The sequence below is a fragment of the Macaca nemestrina genome, chromosome 12 (assembly GCF_043159975.1).
Source record: "Macaca nemestrina isolate mMacNem1 chromosome 12, mMacNem.hap1, whole genome shotgun sequence".
Taxonomy (NCBI): Eukaryota; Metazoa; Chordata; class Mammalia; order Primates; family Cercopithecidae; genus Macaca; species Macaca nemestrina.
Window position 1 is genome coordinate 72,605,412 of NC_092136.1, and position 21,356 is coordinate 72,626,767.

At 38.6% G+C, this 21,356-nt stretch overlaps 1 protein-coding gene across 3 annotated transcripts in view; it reads right to left on the reverse strand.

The window, feature by feature from the left end:
• Positions 1 to 21,356, reverse strand: part of LOC105468719 (family with sequence similarity 168 member A) — a 201,602-nt gene that overhangs the window by 63,631 nt on the left and 116,615 nt on the right. For all 3 annotated transcript variants that reach the window (XM_011719028.3, XM_071075256.1, XM_011719027.3), the window contains one exon: positions 5,106 to 5,193. In XM_011719028.3, the coding sequence (XP_011717330.1) occupies positions 5,106 to 5,175 (70 nt within the window). In that variant the 5' untranslated portion in view covers positions 5,176 to 5,193. The remainder of the gene's footprint in view (positions 1 to 5,105; positions 5,194 to 21,356) is intronic.

Sequence of the window (21,356 nt, forward strand, 5' to 3'; positions counted from 1 at the left end):
AGAAAATTCTGAAAGGCGACGAATTCAAGAACAGCTGGAGAAGAAGAAAGGGAAAACAAACAAAAATAAACAAACAATTATGGTCAATGAAAATTATGGAGGCAATGAAAGCTTGCTTCAAGACAGGGGTCAGGTGTCAAATGATATAGAGGGGTCAAATTAGGATAAAGGCTAAAAAGGGTCCACTGGATTTAATCACAAGATTATATTCATGAGAACAGTTAATAAATCTCTTTAGATGCTCTTCTTCAACCATAGGTGAAAAAGTAATCAAGTAATCTTGGAGTTCTCTCCTGAGCAGAGGAGATCAGTTTGAACATCAAAGGGGGAGTTGCGAGAGCAGTTTCAGGAATTAGAATCCATTTTCCAGGCTCATCTGAGATCCTAATCACTGTACTGTCATAGCCATGTATTCTAGAGCAGTAAAAGCACTTACTTTGTAACTGGGGTTAGTTTGGGCTCTGCTATACAGTGTGACCTTAGAGAAGCTTAATTTCATCTGGAAAATAAAGACTATCTTCCAGAGTTGTTATAAAAAATATATATATACGAAGGGAAAACCCCCACAAAAGTTCTTTGCAAAGAACAAACAAAGTACGAATGTCAGTTAATCAAAACCTCCAACAGGTGATCCTTACAAAGTTTTAAGCAAAAGCAGCAATCTGGGGGGTGGGAGGCGGGGGGAACCACCACTGGTTTAAAAAGAAAAAAAAAAAAAAGATGGTAGTCTTTGAACAGATTAATTTCCTAGCCTTCTAACCTTGAGAGCTATATCTTTTGTTAGTGTATTTGTAGCATTTGGACTTGTGTTTTCTACTGGCTGAAACCAGGATATTCATTAAGGGTCAACACAGCAGGAGTCAGAAAGAACTCTTTAATTGGAGTGGGCTAGCAGAGGAATGTGAAGTGGCCACAACGAAATGAAGAGAAGGGAGGACACTTGTTATTCTGTGGTAGAGAGACAATGAATACACAGACCCAGATGGGGAGACACAGGTTCCAGACTCAACCCCAACACTTTCTTCAAAACACTTCTTATACTCCATCTTTTTATAAAATGATGGATTCATTTAGGGGCTTCATCTGTTCTCCCATTTTAGAATTATTTTCTAATTGTGTTTTGGAAACTTCATCACAAGTCAGTGGCTAGCCCTGTTACATTTATTAGTCTCAGCTGTCTTGTGAGGAAGGCATTCCCAACCCTGTTTTATCTTTTTTTTTTTTTTTTTTTTAAAGCAAATGATAGATTGAGGCCCAGAAAGTTTGAAAACTTATCTGATGTCACAGAGCTCTTAAGTGGCAGAATAAGGTCTGTAATCTAAGTCACTAACTCTATGACCCACGCTCTTTTCCCTGTAGGTGTATACTCATTGCTATGCATTACAACAACCATTAACTGAGTGTCCACTATGAGCCAGGCATGACACCAGAAGCTTTATAAACATTTTCACCGATTACAAACCAACCATCTGTATAGGTCATTATTCCATTTTACAGTCGAGAAAACTGAGATTCAGAAAGATCACTCAACCAAAGTTCCAAAGCTAATTAGTGAGAGAGACCAGATTTCAGCTGAGATCTGACACACTCCAGAACACATACGAGACCCCTGGGTGATGCTTGGACACTGACACCATCAGAACATTTCAGAAAACAAAAGACAAGAAGAAGATTGAGGTCTTGACTACACTCCAAAATTCTAGCAGAAACACCTTTATGAAGCTTTTGGAAAAAGAAATGCCCTGGTCTATAAACAGCCCACTGTTATGGTGAATCTAGGTAAAGGGTATTCAAGTGTTCACTGTACTCATTAGCTGTCCGAATCAGCTTGAGTTGTCATAACAAAATACCAGACTGGGTGGCTTAAGCAACACACATTTATTTCTCATAGTTCTGGAGGGTGGAAGTCTAAGATTAGGGTGCCAGCATGGTCAGGTTCCAGTAATGACTCCCTTCCTGGCTTGCAGATGGTTACCTTCTTGCTGTGTTGTTACATAGCAGAAAGAGCTCTGGTGTCTCTTCTTCTAAGGGAACTAATCCCATCATGAAGGCTCAACCTCATGACCTCATCTAAACCTACAACGGTTCAATCTCCAATTACCATCCCACTAGGGATTAAGGGTTTCAACATACAGATTTTGGAGGGACACAAACATTCAGTTCATAATATATAGTCTATGCTTAGACATTTGAAAGTATATGGCATATTACGTTCTCTAAATTCACTCTGCCAAAATATATAAGGAGCTAGTTAAAACCATGTTATAGGATTGCTGCAAGTGTAAAAATAGGTATTTTTTGTAAAATACTGAGCTCAGGCCGGGCATGGTGGCTCACGCCTGTAATCCCAGCACTTTGGGAGGCCAAGGCGGGCGGATCATGAGGTCAGGAGATCGAGATCATCCTGGCAAACATGGTGAAACCCTGTCTCTACTAAAAATACAAAAAAATTAGCCGGGCGTGGTGGCGGGCATCTGTAGTCCCAGCTTCTCGGGAGGCTGAGCTAGGAGAATGGCGTGAACCCGGGAGGTGGCGGAGCTTGCAGTGAGCGGAAATCGCACCACTGCACTCCAGCCTAGGCAACAGAGCAAGACTCCATCTCAAAAAAAAAAAAAATACTGAGCTCAGGTTTTGGCACACAGTAAGAACTCAGTAAAGGGGCTTTCAAAGGGAGAGAGAGAGAGAGAGAGAAAGAACACTGTCAACTGGCTAGAAGACAGCTGCTTACTGGAATACATTGTACCACAAAGCTATATTTTATTTCCCATCTTCAGACTTCAAGATAATTTCAAACCAGGAGTGTTTCTGACTCCTCTGTTCCCTGCGACCACCATCCCATTTCCTCGGAAGCAGATGACACTACAGTGGACTTGACCCCCTGTACTTTTGCCCTCCTGAGCCTACCCCAAACTGCTGGGCAGGAACAGGCTTCTAGCTCCTCAAAGGGAAGCTTTCCTAGTCCTAGAAACGAAAAAGACAATTCTCTTCTTTAATTTATCATGGGGAAGAGAGAAAGTAGCACATATTTTAAGACAGATTAGCTTACTGTAACAGAAAGCACATACACTTTGAAACCACAAAGAATTGAGTTCAAGTATTTTCTCATCCCTTAGAAGCTATATACATTAGTCAAGTCACATGACCTGAATTAAACTACCATAGTTTTTTATCTATAAAAGCTACAGCATTTATGATTAATAAGATTATAATATATAGTACCTAGTATGTTCTTACCAAATGATAAGACTTTTAACATAACCATATAAATGTTTACTCTAACGTACTATATTTGGCATTTGTTTATAAATTATCTTCACTTAGATCTTCCATTTCCAGTAACACAGAAGAAAAATAACCTGAAAATCTGCCTACTGCATAATACCTAGAAAAGCTGGATGAAGTATAACAAACATCCTATGAGGCAGAGTTGAGATTTTAAGAAAGAAAAAGGAATCCCTACTACTCAAAAAATAAAGAGGAAACTAAAAATCAGGAAGTCTATGTAGTGAGCTGTTATCAGGCTGCTTTGGGGAGATTTTTTAGTCTAGGCACTCAAAGGGCTTGCTTTTTATAGCCACCAGGGGTAGGAGATACGCTGTGGGCCCTGGAGCATCCAAGAGCTGCAACTCAAATTCCCCTGCACAAAGCTGGGACCTTGGAGGAGTCATACTGTCAGTTAAAAAAAGAAAAACAAAAACCCAAAAGTACAGAGATACAACAGTCAAGGTTGGGTTAAAAAATAAAAAGTCTCCCTACAAATTTGAAACCTTGGCCTGTATGAAGTCTGAATTTATACTACTTATGTGGAGTTTATACTATCTGTGTGGTCCTAGAATCTACAGCAGGGAATTAACTTAAAACAGTTCCAGGCTCATAATATTCCTTGGTGATTAGTAGAAACAAAAAAATATCCTCCTTCTCTCTACAGGAGTACAAATAACCTTGTTTGATTCTCACAACCGTCCTATGAAATGGATAATATTTTGTCCCATTCCCAGAATTATCTAGTATGAAATAGATAATATTATCCTAGTTTATCAAAGAAATTAAGTCTGGGGAGGTTAGGGCAAGTTGTCCAAAGTCACCCAGCTATTCTTCTGACAGAGCGGGGATTTGAACCTGGTTGTTGTCCAGTCAGTCAAAACACATTACAAAGTCCTACTATGTGCCAAGCAGAGATAAAGTCTGTTCCCTTTCCAATTTTGGAAATTTGGAAAATTTGACAAAATCAATTCCCCTTCCAGATTTGCATTGCTTAATCTTGATGTAAATCAATAGATAAATGCAACTGTTCTCTTCCTTCTCTAGTTTAGCAACTTAGTAAGAATGAAGGCAGCCAGGATCAGAGCAAATAGGAAACCAAAGCTCCACAGGGTTCCCCTGGGCTCTGTCTGCCAAAGCAGTTCAGTTCCCTCTGGCAAAGGAATTTAAGTTGCTGGAACACTCTGAACTGGAAAGTGGAAAAGCAACAAGCTCCATGAGCTAGTAGGGTGTAGAGTACTGCCCCATGAGTCCTGGTTACTGGAAATTAATTTTGTTAGAATAAATATACAAATAGAAATTCAAACAGAAAATATTTACTGTTAAGGTTAAGTAATAAGGACAATGAAACTATTGTGATAAACACAAACATGTGAAACAGAAACTTAGGGATAACAGTTACAGTTATATCAGGCTCAAACTCCAATATATTTCTGAATGTTAATTTGATTGCATAGCACTGAGAAAACTCTGATTTAAAAACATAAGCAGATGTAAATGGTAGCATTTAAAAAAAATTAACAGGCATTCTTAGAAGCTTAACACACTGATCATCTAACACATATTCATGTTTTATAAAAATAGTTCTCAATATTTTAAAATAATCAAATCAAATGTTTATGGACTCTCTAAAACACTCTCCTGGTATTTTTGTAGAACAAAGTTTGGAAACAACCACACAACAGGTTCTCTGAGATCTTTCTACTGGACCTCAGACATATCTTCTGCATGTTCCCAAACTTTACCAAGACTTTTGGAGGTGTATGTTAGGAGGATGAGCAAGTTATTTGGTAATATCCTTAACTACTATTTCTCCAAATGAGAGCCATTCTCACACTACTCACCCGTGTAGGCCATGTTCTTAGGGTTGCCATAAGGAGCCCCAGGCTGCACGGGGCTGTAAACAGGGTTCATTGTGGAAGACTGAGGATCCTACAGAGAAAACAAACAAAACAGCACTGGTTATTGATTGTTCATTCTTCCTGACATCAGCTTCTCCTCTATAATCTTCAGTTTTCCCTGAAAGGAAAGCATCAGGGTATAGTGGAAAGAAGACTAAACAAAAAAGCTAATTTCCTTGTGCTTGGCCCTATGCTAAATACTTTCCCCATTTTACAGATGAAAATAGTAAGGAGCAAGGAAGTAATATAACTTACCTAATGTCAACCCAGGCATTTTGGCTCTCAGTTCAGTGTTAGTCCCACTATCCCACAGACAGCTCTGGCACTAGAGTACTATGTGGCACTGGCCATGTCACTTCCCCTGTCTGGACTTCAATGTCCTGATACAAAATGAATTAGTTTAAGATTTCTGAGGTCCTTTCTAATTCCAGTGTTGTTAGTTTAAGAGTTGGAAAAGGATATGCTTTCCATGGTTCACTAGTGGAGCCTGGTGCCTGATGATGAGCAAACAGACTGCTGGAAGGAAAAGCAGTGTCTCATCTGCCCCTTACACCTGCAGAGGACAAGATACCAGTTACCAGCAGCTTTAAAAACAAAAAAGGGAATTTGTTGCCACTGATAATTTTAATGCAGACAAGGAAATACAGCTAGGATTTCTCTCCAAATTTATTCAAGGGAAAGAAATAAACTTAGAAATTTGTGTGCAATAAGTATCACCTGCACAAGTGCTCTGTTAATTATCTTAATGAAGCACATTCTCCATTCTGATTAATGGAAAATCTGTCATTAAGCTCTATTAGCCAGCCAATTTGTCCCACCTTGTTTAGGGAGCCTTTCCTTACTATATAGCCTGACACATTTGTAAATGTGTCTCCAAATATATTATTTACTCATCATAAAAATCAAACAGTTCCTTCCTAACTAGGTTCACAAGATAGATGGGCAATTTTTTAGGTCATTAACTTCTCTTGTATCACTTCAAAATCGGAAACAAGTCAAACGTTGAAGGCAGGCAGTGAACAGCTGGTGTGATGACACTGCTCTGCGATTAGTCTGTCTAGGGTTCCAAAATGAGATGTGGAGAAAAGGGGGGCTAACAAGGAGAAGAAGCTGGGACCAACAGATAAGCAAAAGGGAAAATGCCACTGGCCAATTTCAGAGAACAGAATGTCCTAAAATGTACCTGATGTGTAGCCCTAGCAAACTACCCCAGGGCAACGAGCTAGATAAAATTACCATCAGCCAACAAACTGAAACTAGAACAACTTGAGGATGAAAGTTAAAGGAGTTATATACATTTCAGTTAAACTTAAAGGAAAAAAATATTCTCACAGCCAGAGTTATCTAAAAATATACCCAAGTAACATGCACTCTCTCTAAATAAAAGCACTCTCCTCACAGAATACTAAGACATTAAAAATGAAAAGAGATCATAGATGTTAAAATAAGTTGCAAACTGTCAAGTGACATGCAAATGTAAACAATGATGATGTGACAATGTTGCCCATGTGACAACAGCAACACAGAGACTACTTGTACTCTTTCGGCTTTGGGTCTCTCTTCTCCCCAACCAGTTCTTTGCCTGGTACATCAAGGTGAGGAAGACTGATAAAGTGCTGCAGTGGTGTGAATGTTTCCCCCCAGAAAGCACGTGCTGGAAGCTTAATAACCATTTTAACAGTAATTAAGAGGTGGGACTGTTAAAAGATGACTAGGCCATGAGGGATCTGCCCTGATGAATGGGTTAATGCCATTATTGCAGGAGTGGGTTTATCACGGTGGGCATGGGTTCCTTATAAAAGGATGCGTTTGGCCCCCTCTTGCTCTCTGTCACCCTCTTTTTGCCCTTCTTTCTTCTACCATGGGATAACACAGCAAGAAGGCCCTTGACAGATGCTTGTACCCTGGTATTGGACTTCCCAGCCTCCAAAACTATGAGCCAATACATTTCCATTCGTTATAAATTACCCAGTCTGTGGTATTCTGCTATAGCAGCACGAAAAGGACTAAGACAAGTGCTAAGCAGTACAACTTGCCTGTAAACATCTGAGCACTCTTCTACTGAGAAGAAACTCTGTGTTGCTGATTGGACAAAGTACAAAATTGCTTTTCATAATCAAAGAAACTCATCAGCTTTGAAACTGGTCTCCTGCTGCTCCAAAATGAGGGCCACTGCCACAGGAGGAGATCATGCCTGGGGTAGCACTCCATAACAGCATCAATTCCAGTCTCAACTAATGACTGACAGAAATGAGATCTGCCAGGGTTTCAAAATTTAGAATATGACAACCACTTCTAGGGAGCTGCTCAAGGGCAGACAGGATTCCTAGCTTCTAAAGGAAGGTTGGTCTTTTATAACAAAATCTGTACTGTTAATAGTTTCAGGGACAGGCTAAAAATGAGTAGGAAGATCATAAACTCTACAATCAGGCAGATTTAGGTTCAAATCCTGGAACTGCCACATACCACGATGCAATCACAGGGTAGTCCCTTAACTTCTGAGTCTCTGTTTCCTCTAACTGCAAAATGGGGGAAAAAACGAAAAACATACTTTGTAAAAAATTTTTTTAAATGATAGGTTTATTAAAGTATAATTTACGTATAGTAAAATTTTACCTCTTTTAGGTATATAGTTCTATTAGCCCCTGAAAAATGTATTCAGTTGTACAAACATCACCACAATCAAGATATAAAATATTTTCATTACCCCAAAAAGTTATCTTATACATTTGTAGTTAATACCACCCCGCCTTCTTCAAAAGCCTTACGAATAAAATCCAAACTCTTTCACAGAGTATACAAGATCCTTTATGCTCTATCTGGGATGTTGCTCAGAAATCTGTATATTTATGTTCCCAAGGAGATTCTGATGCCCAGTTTGAGGACCATGCCTTAGACTTTCTTTCCCAAATGCCACTTCTCTCATATAGGCTGTCTAGGGGAATTGAGATACAGCAGAGAACAAGAACAACAAAAATTTCTGCTTACATGCTAGTTGGGAGGAGGAAGAAAGAGAGATTTTTTTTCAAGTGAAAGATTTTTTTTCAGATGGCAATAAAAACTGTAAAGCAGGGGTTCCCAACCCTGGGGCCATGGACCAGCATCAGTCCATAGCCTGTTAGGAACCAGGCAGTACAGCAGGAGGTGAGCAGCAGGCAAGCAAGCATTACCACCTGAGCTCACCTCCTGTCGGATCGGCGGTGGCATTAAATTTTCATAGGAGCGTGAATCCTACTGTGAACTGCATATATGAGGGAATCTAGATTGTGTGCTCCTTGTGAAAATCTAACGCCCCCCCTCTCCGCCCCAACCCTACACATACCCCTGGTCCATGGAACAACTGTCCCGTGCCAAAAAGGTTGGGGACCGCTCCTGTAAAGAAATCCACTCAAGCTGTTTAGGGAGTGCTAAGGGCAGGCTGTTGCAATTTTAAATAAGATAATTAGAGAAAGTGTCATTGAGTGACATCTGAGCAAAGACCTGAATAAGTTGAAGGAGCAAGCCATGGAGATCTCTGGGAAGAAACTGTCTAAGTAGAGGAAACAGCAAATGCAAATGCCCCCAAAGTAGAAGCATTTTTGAGAAATAGCTTAGAGGCCAGTTCAACTGAAGTGGAGTAAATGAAGGGGAAGAATACGAAGTAAGATCAGATAGGTAATGAAGGCCAAATCATGCAGGGCCTTGTAGGCCACTATACAAACTTTGTTTTTTTTCTAAATAAGATGGGAAGCCACAGGACTGTTTTACAAAGCAGAGTGAAATTATTCGTCTTCATTTTAAGAAGAGGTAGATTGTTGTACTGAGATCAGACAGCAGGAAAGCAAGAAGAGAAGCAGGGCAGTCAGGAGGTTTTAGAAACAATTTAGATGAAAGATGATGGTGGCAGTAGCAGTGGTGGTGGTGGTAGAAACTAGTAGTGTTTTTTATATATTTTGAAGATCAAGATGATAGGAATTGCTAACGGATTTAATATAAGGTATGAGAGGAAGAAAGACATCAAGAATGATGCCAAGGCTTGAGAAACCGGAATAATAAAAATGCCATTTACTGGTGAGAACTATGAGAGGAGTAGGTTTTGGGTGAAGAACAGAAATCTGGATTTGGACTTAGATTGGAGATGCCTAAGAATTTTGCTTAGAACAATGTTTGATACACAATAAACACCCTATAGAAGGTTAACCATTAGCACTACCATAAACATTACCTCTTTGGGGGTTCTGTGGAGGTTAAAAAAAGGAAAAAAGAAAATAAATAAATACTACCCCTACTACCAGCAGCTACCATTTACTGAACACCTACCATGTGACAGGTACTGTGCTAAGGACTTATTAAGTCCCTATAAGTCTTATAATACTTGCAAAATAAGTGTTATTTTTATTATATTACAGATAAGTAAACTGAAGTAAAAAAAAAAAAAATGAAATGACTAGCCCAAGATCTCATAACTAAGAAGTGAGGAAAAGCCCATTTCAAAGCCAAATCTGTTTGATTTCAATGTCCAAGCTACTTTCACTATACTAGATGAGGCTCCCAGGCTCTCCAGTCACCTACCCCAGTACTAGGTTCGCCTCTGGAACAGTAGGCCTCAAACCCTTGTTCAACTCAAGAGCCTAAGTGCTCTGCTTGGACCCTAACAGATCCCAACATGGAGGCAGTTCATATCTACCACAGTACCTGGCACCTGCTGGGTCACTGCTGGGCACCATGGGCAGTTATAACTGTATGACATGGCCTTATGTGATTACCTCTCTGGTTGCAACTTCTACTACTATCTTTTTGTTTTCTTCACTTCAATCACAATGACTTCCTTGTTGTTCCCTAAGACACCATGCATGCTTGTGCCTCTTGGTCTTTGCACTTGCTTTTTCCCCACACCTATGATGCCCTTTTCCCCAGGTATCCAAATGGCACAGTTCCTTACTTCATTCAGGTCTCTGCTCCAATGTCACCTTATCAGAAATGCCTTTTTTAACCAACTTATCTCAAATAGGTCCTCCACGTGCTGTTATTCTCTGTTCTCTCATACTTTCTAACCTCCCCCCCTTTTTTGGGGGGGGGGAACAGAGTCTTTCTCTGTTGCCCAGGCTGGAGTACAGTGACGCAATCTCGGCTCACTGCAACCTCTGCCTCCCAGGTTCAAGCAATTCTCCTGTGTCAGTCTCCCAAGTAGCTGGGATTACTGGTACCTGCCACCAAGCCCAACTAATTTTTGTATTTTTAGTAGAGACAGGGTTTCACCATGTTGGCCAGGCTGGTCTCAAACTCCTGACCTCAAGTGATCCACCCACCTCGGCCTCCCAAAGTGCTGGGATTACAAACATGGGCCACTGCGCCTGGCTTACTTTTCTCATTTATACCTATTTTCGTCTGTTTTGTGCTGCTATAACAGAATACCTGAGACTAGGTAATTAACAATGAACAGAAATTTATTTCTCACAGTTCTGGAGCATGGGAAGTCCAAGATCAAGGGGGACAGCATCTGGCAAGGGACTTCTTGCTACATCATCCCATGGCAGAAAATGGAAGGGCAAGAGAGAGAATCTATTCCTGAAAGATTTTTTAAAAAAGAGATGGGGGTCTTACTATGTTGTTCAGGCTGGACTGCAATGTCTATTCACAGGCACAGTTATGGCACACTACAGCTTCAAACTGCTGGGCTCAAGTGATCCTCCTGCCCTAGTCTCCCAAGTAGCTCCCTGAAAGCTGGCTCCTCAAAAGCCTGTTTAAAAAGACATTAAGCCCACCTCTGAGGACGGGGCCCCCAGAACCAAAGTACCTCTTAAAGGCCCCACCTCCCAATACTGTTACATGGGCAATTAAATTTCAGCGTAAGTTTTAGACAATCAAACCACTACAATACCTATTACTGTCTGACCTATTTTCTTGTTTATTCTTTCCCCCATTAGAGTAAGATACATGAGAATGAGATTCGGTTTATCTTGTATCCCCAGTGCACAGAATATTACTGGCACAAAACAGGCACTAAATGCATACTAGTTGAATGAACAATGCGCTTTCATGCTTCTCCAAAATAAAACTGTGAAAAAAACTTCAAGATGTTTGGCATTTCTTGGCATATCCCAGTCAACTTCTTGGCTCCCTATCTCTCCAGCAGCTGCTTCCAATGCCCAGAGAAGCCTCTACTAGGAGCTCATCTTGGGCAAAAAAAGCAATGGTAAGGCCCAGTAGTTGCATGGTATGTGAGAGAGAAAAGAGAGGTGCTAAAGATTCCTCCTGGTGAAGCTGATTTTTCACTTCTAGACTCCTACCCACTGTTCTGCAAATGGCTTCCTGCTACCCTCAAAAACATCTGAACTATTTCTTTCAAAATAACAAAATCTATGACCATTAAATGACAAGCAAAAAAGTCCAGAGATTAAAGTAATATTTGCACAACATGTTGCAGTGTTTAAAATTAGTGTTTTAGTTTGCAAACTACTACTACATTTTGCAAACTAAAATGATAAAATTCTTTGAAATTCTACCATTTGAAAAATGGTAAAATGGTAAATTTTTCAAGTAATTTTACCACTTACGCAGTGCTTTAGAGTTTACAATGAGATTTTAATCATTATCTCACTTGGTCCCTTGAAGTAAGCAATGCAAAGATTATTAATTTCATTTGAGAGACCAAGAAACTAAAGCTTAAAGGTTTAATGCATTCTGGGATAGATACTGTTGGGAAAGGAAAAAGATTGTGTTTGCCTAAAAGAGGCTATGGTCTAGCTAGGAAAGTTTAAAAGTTAAATAAAAATTAAAATGCCAAAAGTAATAGAAGGAGGTGGAACTTCTGGAACAAAGTGCTTAGCAAACCTTTTCCCCCAAAAGCAAAAATAAAATGAGACGAAATGGTAAAAAAACAACCATTTTGGGCCAAAGTATGAAACGTCTATTCAAGAAAAACTTCTGAACCACATTAAGAACAGTGAAAGTCCGTGGCATTTTACCCTGGGGCTGCCCCTATCCCAATCCCCAGCTCCATAGGGGGCCTGCTACTAAGGCAGGCTAGACCAGGCTACAAGGACTACTGCTACCAGAGTGGGCTGATTTAATTTGAAACTGAGCACAGAAAATCCTATGCCCAGAGTCATTGTCAAAAACAATAGTGAGGCAATTTGGGGAACAACAGCAAATAATCCAGGAAGGCCACTACTGCAGCTACTCTGAGGTCATAATACTAATTGGTGCAGGCAACAGACCTGCAGATAAGCCAGAATTTTTAAAGGGAGTTCTGGGGAACACAACAACCATAGTGGGTCTTGATAAACTTTCACAGGATCCCTAGCGGTCTGTAGAGGGCCTTCTCTATCTACTGATTCTGGGTGAATTTAAGGCCTTGAACATAAAACTAAAAGTTAGAGCATAATTGTAAATAGCCTGAATTTTAAATGCATTCCCTAAACCACATACAGATCCACTGGTAAAGGGTGGAAACCTTCCTGTCCTACGTTTAAGCAGAACTCCTGATCAAACATTGGATGGCCACTAATCTGTGCCAACCCAGGGGTGACCTTTAGGAAGCCAAGTTTAAAAATTAAAACAGTAATTAAAAAAATATGGCCAGAGACATCAGAAATCACACTGCAAAGGAGACAGACTCTACAGAAGAGTCTGAGCAAGTCACTAAACAAAAAATCCCAGCAACAACCTCCTGGTGGTGGGGCAGGCATGGGGCGGGCGTGGGGTGGGTGGGTGGGTGGAATCTGAATCAAGAGTTGCTACAATGTATTATCTAAAATATGTAGTTTTCAACAATATGGACAAAATCATGAAACATGCAAAGAAACAATAAAGTATGCCCTATCTGTGGGGGAAAAAATAGGTAACAATAAATTTTGTTCTTGCAGGGGTCTAGATATTGGAATCAGCAGATAAATATTTCAAAGCAGCTATTAAAAATGTTAAAAAAAAATAAAGAAAACCACACTTAAAGAATTAAAAGAAACTATAACTTATCAAATAGAGAATATCAAAAAAATATATAAAAATAGAAAGAGCCAAATGGAAATTGTATTCTGAAATGAATCATTCAAGAGAGGCTCAGAAGCAAACATGAGCTGGCAGAAGAATCATTGAACTTGAAGACATAGCAATAGAAATTATACAATCTGAAAAACAAAAAGAAAACAATGAAGAAAAATAAACTGTGAGAAACTAGCAAGCAAAACAAAATAGAAAGCAAAACAAAACAGAAAGAGGAGAGAAAGAAAATTAGGTGGCAAAAATGGGAACACTATGCCATTAAAAAAATAAAACAAAAAACAAAATCATGTTCTCTGCAGTAACATGGATGCAGCTGGAGGTCATTATCCTAAGCAAATTAACCCAGGAACACAAAACCAAATACCACATACTCTCACTTATAAGTGGGAGCTAAACATTTGAGTACACATAGACGTGATGATGAGAACAATAGACATTAGGACTTACTTGAGCAGGGAAGGTTGAAGGAGGGTGAAAGTCAAAAAAAAAAAAAACTGTCAGGTACTATGCTCGCTACCTGGGTGATGAAATCATTTGTACACCAAATCCCAGTGACACACAATTTATCCACGTAACAAATCTGCACGTTACCCCTGAACCTGAAATAAAAGTCAAGGGGGAAGAAAAAGAAATTATACAGCAAATTGAAAAAAAAAAAAAAGAAGACATAATGTCCAAAAACTTCCCAAATTTGATTAAGACAACAACAACAACACATATTAAACTACACATCCAAGAAATATCATCAACTTCAAGTTGGATAAACACAAAAAGATCCATAACCGGACACAATATGGTAAAACTCCTAAAAGTCAAAGAGAAAATTTCAAAAGTGGCAAGAGAAAACAACTCATAAGATAAAAGGGAATAACAATAAGATTAACAGCTGACTGGAGGCCAGAAGACAGGAGGTTGGTATATTCAATGTGCTGAAAAAATAAACAAAAAAACCTGTCAACCAAGAATCCGAAATCCAGCAAAACTATCCTTTGAAACTGAAGTCAAAATAAACACATTCCCAGATAAATAATTGAGACAATTCATTGCCAGCAACCTGCCTTTCAAAAAATACTAAAGAAATACTAAGTATTTATGACTGAAAGGAGTGATACTAGACAGTAATTCAAGTCCACACACAAAAATAAAGAGTACCAGGAAAGCTGATATGTAGAGAGAGAGAGATATATATTTAAAAAAGTATAAATATTTTTCGTGTTAACTGGCTTAAAAGACAATTGCATAAAACAATTAACTATAAAACTGAATTGCTGGCCTTATGATATATAAAGATAACATTTACAAAAAAACAAAGAGTCCAAAGCAAGGAAGTATGGGAATGCTGCTATACTGGAGCAACATTTCTACATTTTACTGAATTACATTAATTTGCATCTGAACTAGACTGTAACAAATGCAATAAGTTATAATAAATTAAGATGCATATTTAATCCCCAATCAGTGAGAAAATAAATTAAAAATTTTTAAATATCAACAATACCAATAAAAAGGAACAAACTACTGATACATGTCACAACATGGATTAACCTTGAAAATATTATGCTAAGTGGAAGAAGTCAGGGCAAAAGAACACATATTGCATGATTCCATTTGTATGAAATGTTCAGAAAAGACAAATCTGTACAGGCAAACAGTAGATTTTTGATCATCTGGGACTCAGAGTAGGAATGGCGATTGACTGCAGATAGAAGAAAGATATTTCTTTGGTGTGAAAAAAAGGTCTAAAATGATTTTTGGTAGTTATAAAATTCTGTAAATTTACTAAAAAGCACTGTACACTTAAAAAAACACTGTACACTTAAAATGAGTACATTTATCATATATAAATTATAACCTCAATAAAGCTACTAAAAATACAAGTTGGTGATTCAATAAATAGTTACAAATTTTTAATAAGCTAAAAGAGATTAAGTCATTTACTTCAGCACCCTCACTTTATATAAACTGATAACTTGCTGTGCCAGGCCATGCATAAAGTATTACAGATTCAGGGGTAAGAAGGCACAATTTCTGTCCCTGGGGTATTTATATGGGGGAAACAGCCTTGGAATTAATAGCAATATAGTACTGTTGTTATACTGAAAGCTAGAATTTAAAGAAAAAAACTATAGTGGAGTGATAGGGGAGCAGGTGGGCAGTGCTGTGACTGCCACTAGATGGCAACATGCTCAGTTAAAGGATTCTATTTCCCAGCTTCCCCAGGAATAGTTAGGTGTGGCTGATTAGTCTTGCTCATGATACTCTGTAGAACTTCTGAGAGGGCTGCTTAAAGGGAACTGTGTTACCTGGGGAAGGTGTCTTTCCTCTCCCCTTACTGTTTCCTGCTATCTAGAATTAGGACATGATGATTATAGCTCAGCAGCCTTCTTTTCCATGAAGTGACCTTGAGAATGGAGGTCTTAAATTGAGAAAGTTAGAAACAACCTCGATTTCATGGAACAATCATTTCAGCTCTGCTATATATATCTCTGTTCTTCTTTTACATGAGAAAATAAAACTATATTTTAAAACCACTATTATTTTTTATTACTGTTATATGTAGCTGAACTTAATCCTATTTAATTGGGAGGATAATACAGGTTTCCAAAAAATGTGTCATTTGATCTGTGTTTTAAAGGATGACAGGAATTCTAGAGAGAGAGGAGGAAAGGCCATTTGTGAAATTACACCGTGAGAGGGCAAGAAAACATTCAGAAAATATCAAGTAATTTTGGAAGGTTGGAGCATACAATCTGCAGGAAAACACAGCAGGGATTTTATTCCTGTCCCCATTTCTCAACTGAGTCCACTTAGCTCTTAGAAAAGATCTCAGAAAGGCAGACTGTGCATGGCTACAGGTAATTTTATGATCCCAGAGCTCTTTAGAAGTCTGTGTTATAAATACTCCTTGCAACTGTAATTTGCTTGCCCAATTCTTTTCTTCTTGCTACATTTTAAGCACCCTGAGATCAACAAACTATCTCTTTTATTTACTACTGAATTCCTGGAAAAGGGCCTGATATTAAAACAAGGTGCTCAATAAACATTTGTTGACTAGATGAATGAATGAATGAATGGATGAATAAAAAGAAACAGTTTACTGGAATTCGACAGCTTAATTTTACTTTAGAAATAATTTCTTCTTACCAAACAACTTTAAGAAAACTCCATTTCAGTGTTTTTTTTTTCTTAATTCTATCAGTATGATACATAAGAAAGCCATTTTTATAGTAGCTGTCTGAGTCTTTATATTGCCTGCCAAATATAATCAGACAACATATTAGATTTCTACATTTTATAATACTGTATATAATATTTCATCTCAGAAAATGTTTCAATTTAAAAATGAAATGGAGGAGAACCCTGATTTCTAGGAATCTGCCACAGAATCTCAATATCTGAAAGGCTTCCACAGTTACCAGAAAGATCTTTCATGCAAAAGCTCAACACCCAGCTTTGTGCATGCCTGTAAATGAGATGCTTGTCTGCAAAATGTCACATTTCAACCACCAGAGCATTCAGCCCATTAAAATAGCTTTAAGAAAATGGCTTTTCAGCTAATCAAAACCACAACAAAATTACCTCTAAAGCAAATGCTTACAAATAATAGAAAATTTCTCTCTCTCTCTCTTTTTTTTTTAAGAACAAACAAATTTCAGAGAACACCTCCCTAAATAAAGAACCTAACTAATTCACTACACCACACAAGTACTCGGACCTTACTACATGCCAATTCTCTGACCTTAAAAGAACTCATCTTTTAGTGGGGAAATAGTTGTATTTAAGATTGACTGTAATACAAGGTGCTGCATTAGAACAAAGTGCTGGAAACAGAAAGAGGATGTCATTTTTCTTGGTATAAGGGTTGAGAAAAGCTTTCACAGTATAGCACTTTTATAGCTTATAAAGAGGCTGCAAGAGTTAACAATGCCCATGACCATTTTACAAAAAAACAAACAAACAAACAAACAAAAACAAACAGAAGTTAAGTGATTTGTTCAAGTTCCCACAGACAGTGGGATGCCAGAAACTCAAACCTAGCCACAGTTAACAGCTGTGAGGCCTCAGATAACTTAATCTCAGTTTCCTCTTCTGTGTAGTGGGAAATACTAGTGGTATCAATATTCCAAGATTGCTGGAAAAATTAAATGAAATAATATATGTTCTTCCTGAGCACATGCAAACACAATAAATTGTAGTTTTTATCATTATTTTGCCTAGAGAAACATCCTCATCACATGCAACTGTCAACAACCAAGACCTACAGTGTCCATAGGGACCCAAGACACTGGACTGTCCCTTTCCCAGGTCTAGGACTTTAGAAGGGTAATTACAGAGCCTCAAACGAGTAAGGACAGTGTTCATTTCACCTTGAGGCTATCTGCTACAGGAAGACAATTACCTCCCTTTCTATAAAACTGAAATACTGGCTGGGCGCAGTGGCTCACGCCTGTAATCCCAGCACTTTGGGAGGCCGACGCAGGCGGATCACGAGGTCAGGAGATTGAGACCATCCTGGCTAACACGGTGAAACTCCGTCTCTACTAAAAACTTCAAAAAAAAAAAAAAATTAGCTGGGCACGGTGGGGGGGGCCTGTAGTCCCAGCTACTCGGGAGGCTGAGGCAGGAGAATGGCGTGAACCCGGGCGGCGGAGCTTGCAGTGAGCTGAGATCGCGCCACTGCACTCCAGCCTGGGCGACAGAGCGAGACTCCGTCTCAAAAGAAAAAAAAAAACAGAAATACTACCACTTAATATAAAGAATTGCTATGAAGATGCTATGGAGGATAAAAGTAATGCTATGGAGAATAACAAAGTAATATAATCATATCTGTGTTCTAGAATAATATTTCATGGGAAGATGAAGGATGGGTTAGCAAAGGAGAAACAGAAAGTCTTAAAGCAGCTACCCAGGTTAAGGAAATTAAGGTCTGAACTAGAAAGGAGAGCTAAAACGGAAAAGAAGGAAAGAACATAGGAAAATATTTTCCAGTCAGAACCGACAGAATTTGAAAATTCTCTGTACACAGGGCTTGATGAGAGGAAAGTCAGAGGTTTCTGAGGTAAGCATTCAAGGATGGTGTTCATTTTGAAGAAGTAGAGACAAAGATGTCCAACAGACAACTGGGAATTTGGAAATACTGATTTGGGAGATGATGGCTGCTGTGAACTAATTACCCACCAACCATTATTTTTATTAGCTTAGAGGTTAGCAGAAGAGTCCAGCAAGAGTATAAAGGTAGTAAGGAATGAACATTGTATGGAAGAAGTATAATAGCACAAGAGAATATTCTGTCAGATGTAATAATTCAGAGCCAAACAGGGCTCTCAGAAAGAATGTCTTTTGAACCTTCTCAGTCATTAAAGAAGCAAGCCTGCTTGGTTCCCAATGTGCTTTCTTGCTGCTTCCTTCCTCCCTCCTTATCTTCAGTCAATAAACCTTTACTGGGTCTTTATCTTATGCCAGGACCAGCATCAGCACTGAGGATACAGAGTAAGTTATATACCATAACTGTTATGGTATATGCCCTTAAGGACCTTGGTGCTACCAGAAAAGAAAAACATGTAAAGAGTCAAATAAAAACACCAACATGCTACAGTAGAAATGAGTAGAGTGGTCTAAAGAATCTAATTCCAAGCATCCCTTCTCCATGATGTCTTCCTTGAATAAGATTATCAGCTAACAGAGCTTTAAAGATGTTAACATCTTTTAATTTTCACAGCAACTTTATGTATGATCCCCATTTTACGGATGTATAAGCTGAATAACCCAGCCTATGATGAACACTCTCCTCTGAGCTTTCACAGTCCTTACAAATTTTATATCACATAGTACTCTGTATCATCAGGTTTTCTTAAATAACCATAAATTATTCATATCCTTTTCTTCCCCAGGGTACAGCACAGGACCAACTACACACTACAGGTATTCAGTATTTGATGATTGTATTAGTCAGGGTTCTCTAGAGGGGCAGAACTTATAGGATAGATAAATACATAAAGGGGAATTTATTAAGTAGTATTAACCCACAGGATCCTAAGATTCCACAAGAGGCTGTCTGCAAGCTGGGAAACAAGGAAGCCAATCCAAGGAGTCCGATGTTCAAGGACAGGAAGCATCCACCACAGGAAAAAGATGTAGGCTGGGATAAGTCAGTCTGGCCTTTTCACATTTTTCTGCCTGCTTTATATTCGCTGGTAGCTGATTAGATGGTGCCCACCCAGATCATGGGTGGGTCTGCCTTCCCCAGCCCACTGACTAAAATGTTAATCTCCTTTGGCAACATCCTCACAGACACACCTAAGATCAATACTTTGCATCCTTCAATCCAATCAAGTTGACAATATTAACCACCACTTTTATTTTAACAACCATCATGTTGTTAAATATACATAACACATCTAAAGGACTGTTTTAAAGTCATTCCATTGACCAAGTTTTTACATGAGATCCTAAAAAGTAGTAATTTCTTACTAACTCATTCGGCAAATCCTTAAGTACTAGATCTGAGCTAATCACTGGTACTAGATCTAGGAAAAACAAATAAATCACACACAGACCCTGCCATCAGGTTTACTATGGCACCCACTAACGTCATCTGTTGTTTAAAATGAGTTCTACTTCCTTCAGACATTAGAACCAGAGATACACATGTGTCTTTTGAATATTCAAACACTTACTAGGAATAAATTATCAGCTGAAAGAATAAATGAACGAATCATAGACAATCTGAACCTTGGACCAGGCCTTGCTTGGTCTGGTCACTGGAAAGCTGAGCATTCTTAGCAATGAGCAAAAACTTCTAGTACTAAATTTACCCTGGCTTCATTTACTATATTATCCTATTTCCCCTTCACTGTTAATCTGTTTGTTTTTCATCCTATTTTATTACGTGCATTTTAAAATTCATTCCCTTTAGGAAAAAACCATAGGTGTACAGAATGTAATCAATCAACCTGAAGATGGTATAATAAGTCTCCTACTTTGTCCAGATGCCCTGCTGAAGGTTTGGAGTCAAATCAGGCCCAATGTGCAAGCCAGCAGCAAAGTCAGTAGCTACTACTACCTAAGTTTAATAAAAAGGGTCTCTGCTGGAGGAACTGTGTTGCTTCAGAGCAGCCAGGGAATTCTATTCTTCAAAGCCCACCCTCTTCAAGTTTTCAGCCCCCACATTTATAAATAGGGAAGTTTTGGAACTAGACCATGGAGGACTACGTGTGTATCTCTATCCCTGACCTACCAATACCTTAGAATCAGCTTCTTATTTATTCTTATCTACCTACTACACAAATGTAAAGTTTGGGGGAAAAGGGCTCATTACTGGTAATGCAATATGGGTATGGTTGACTCAGTTTAGACAAGCAGTCCTGTAAGCACTGAATACTGAAAACACTGGGGTTTTTTGCTTGTTTTGTTGTTAACATATACATAACACAAAATTGACTACTTTAATCATTTTAAAGTGTACAGTTTTGAGGCATTAAACACATTCACATTGCCACGCAACTATCACCCCCATCCATCTCCAGAACTTTTCATCTTTATGAACTAAACCGGACTCTTCATACCCATTAAACACTAACTCCCCATTCTCCTCTTCCTACCCAGTCCCTGACACCACCATTCTACATTCTGTCTCTAAATTTAACTATTCTAAGAACCTAATTTAAGATGAATCATACAATATTTGTCCTTTTCTGACTGGCTTACTTCATTTAGCATGACATCTTCAAGGTTCATCCATGTTAAAGCATGAAAATGCTGGTTTTTAATAACATTCCAGACTTCTCATTTCAGACAAAGATAATCACAAACTGTAAGTCTGACCATCATTTATTAGCTTTTAGAGATAACATTAAAAGCTCACTGTAGAATTTTTCCCCTTCTGTGCCACTGAGATTTCCAGATTGATTTATAATCTGGAACAAGTATTTCTAAACAGATCATTTAGATGGAGCATCCTGCTACTTGGAAAATAAGTTCTAACGTGTTCATAAGGAAGCAAAATGGCCCTCAATAAAAAGGACAATGTGGTATCAATGTTTGAATAAAGATTAATGCCTAGCATAAGCTACTCATCTGTTTTGATATCCCTAGACATATTTTCTTGCAGGCGAACAAGTGTGCATCTGTCTGGTTTTCAGAATATATGTACAAATATTTCTTATTATAAGTAGTATGTTTTCAGTATTAATAAATTTATATCATCCACAC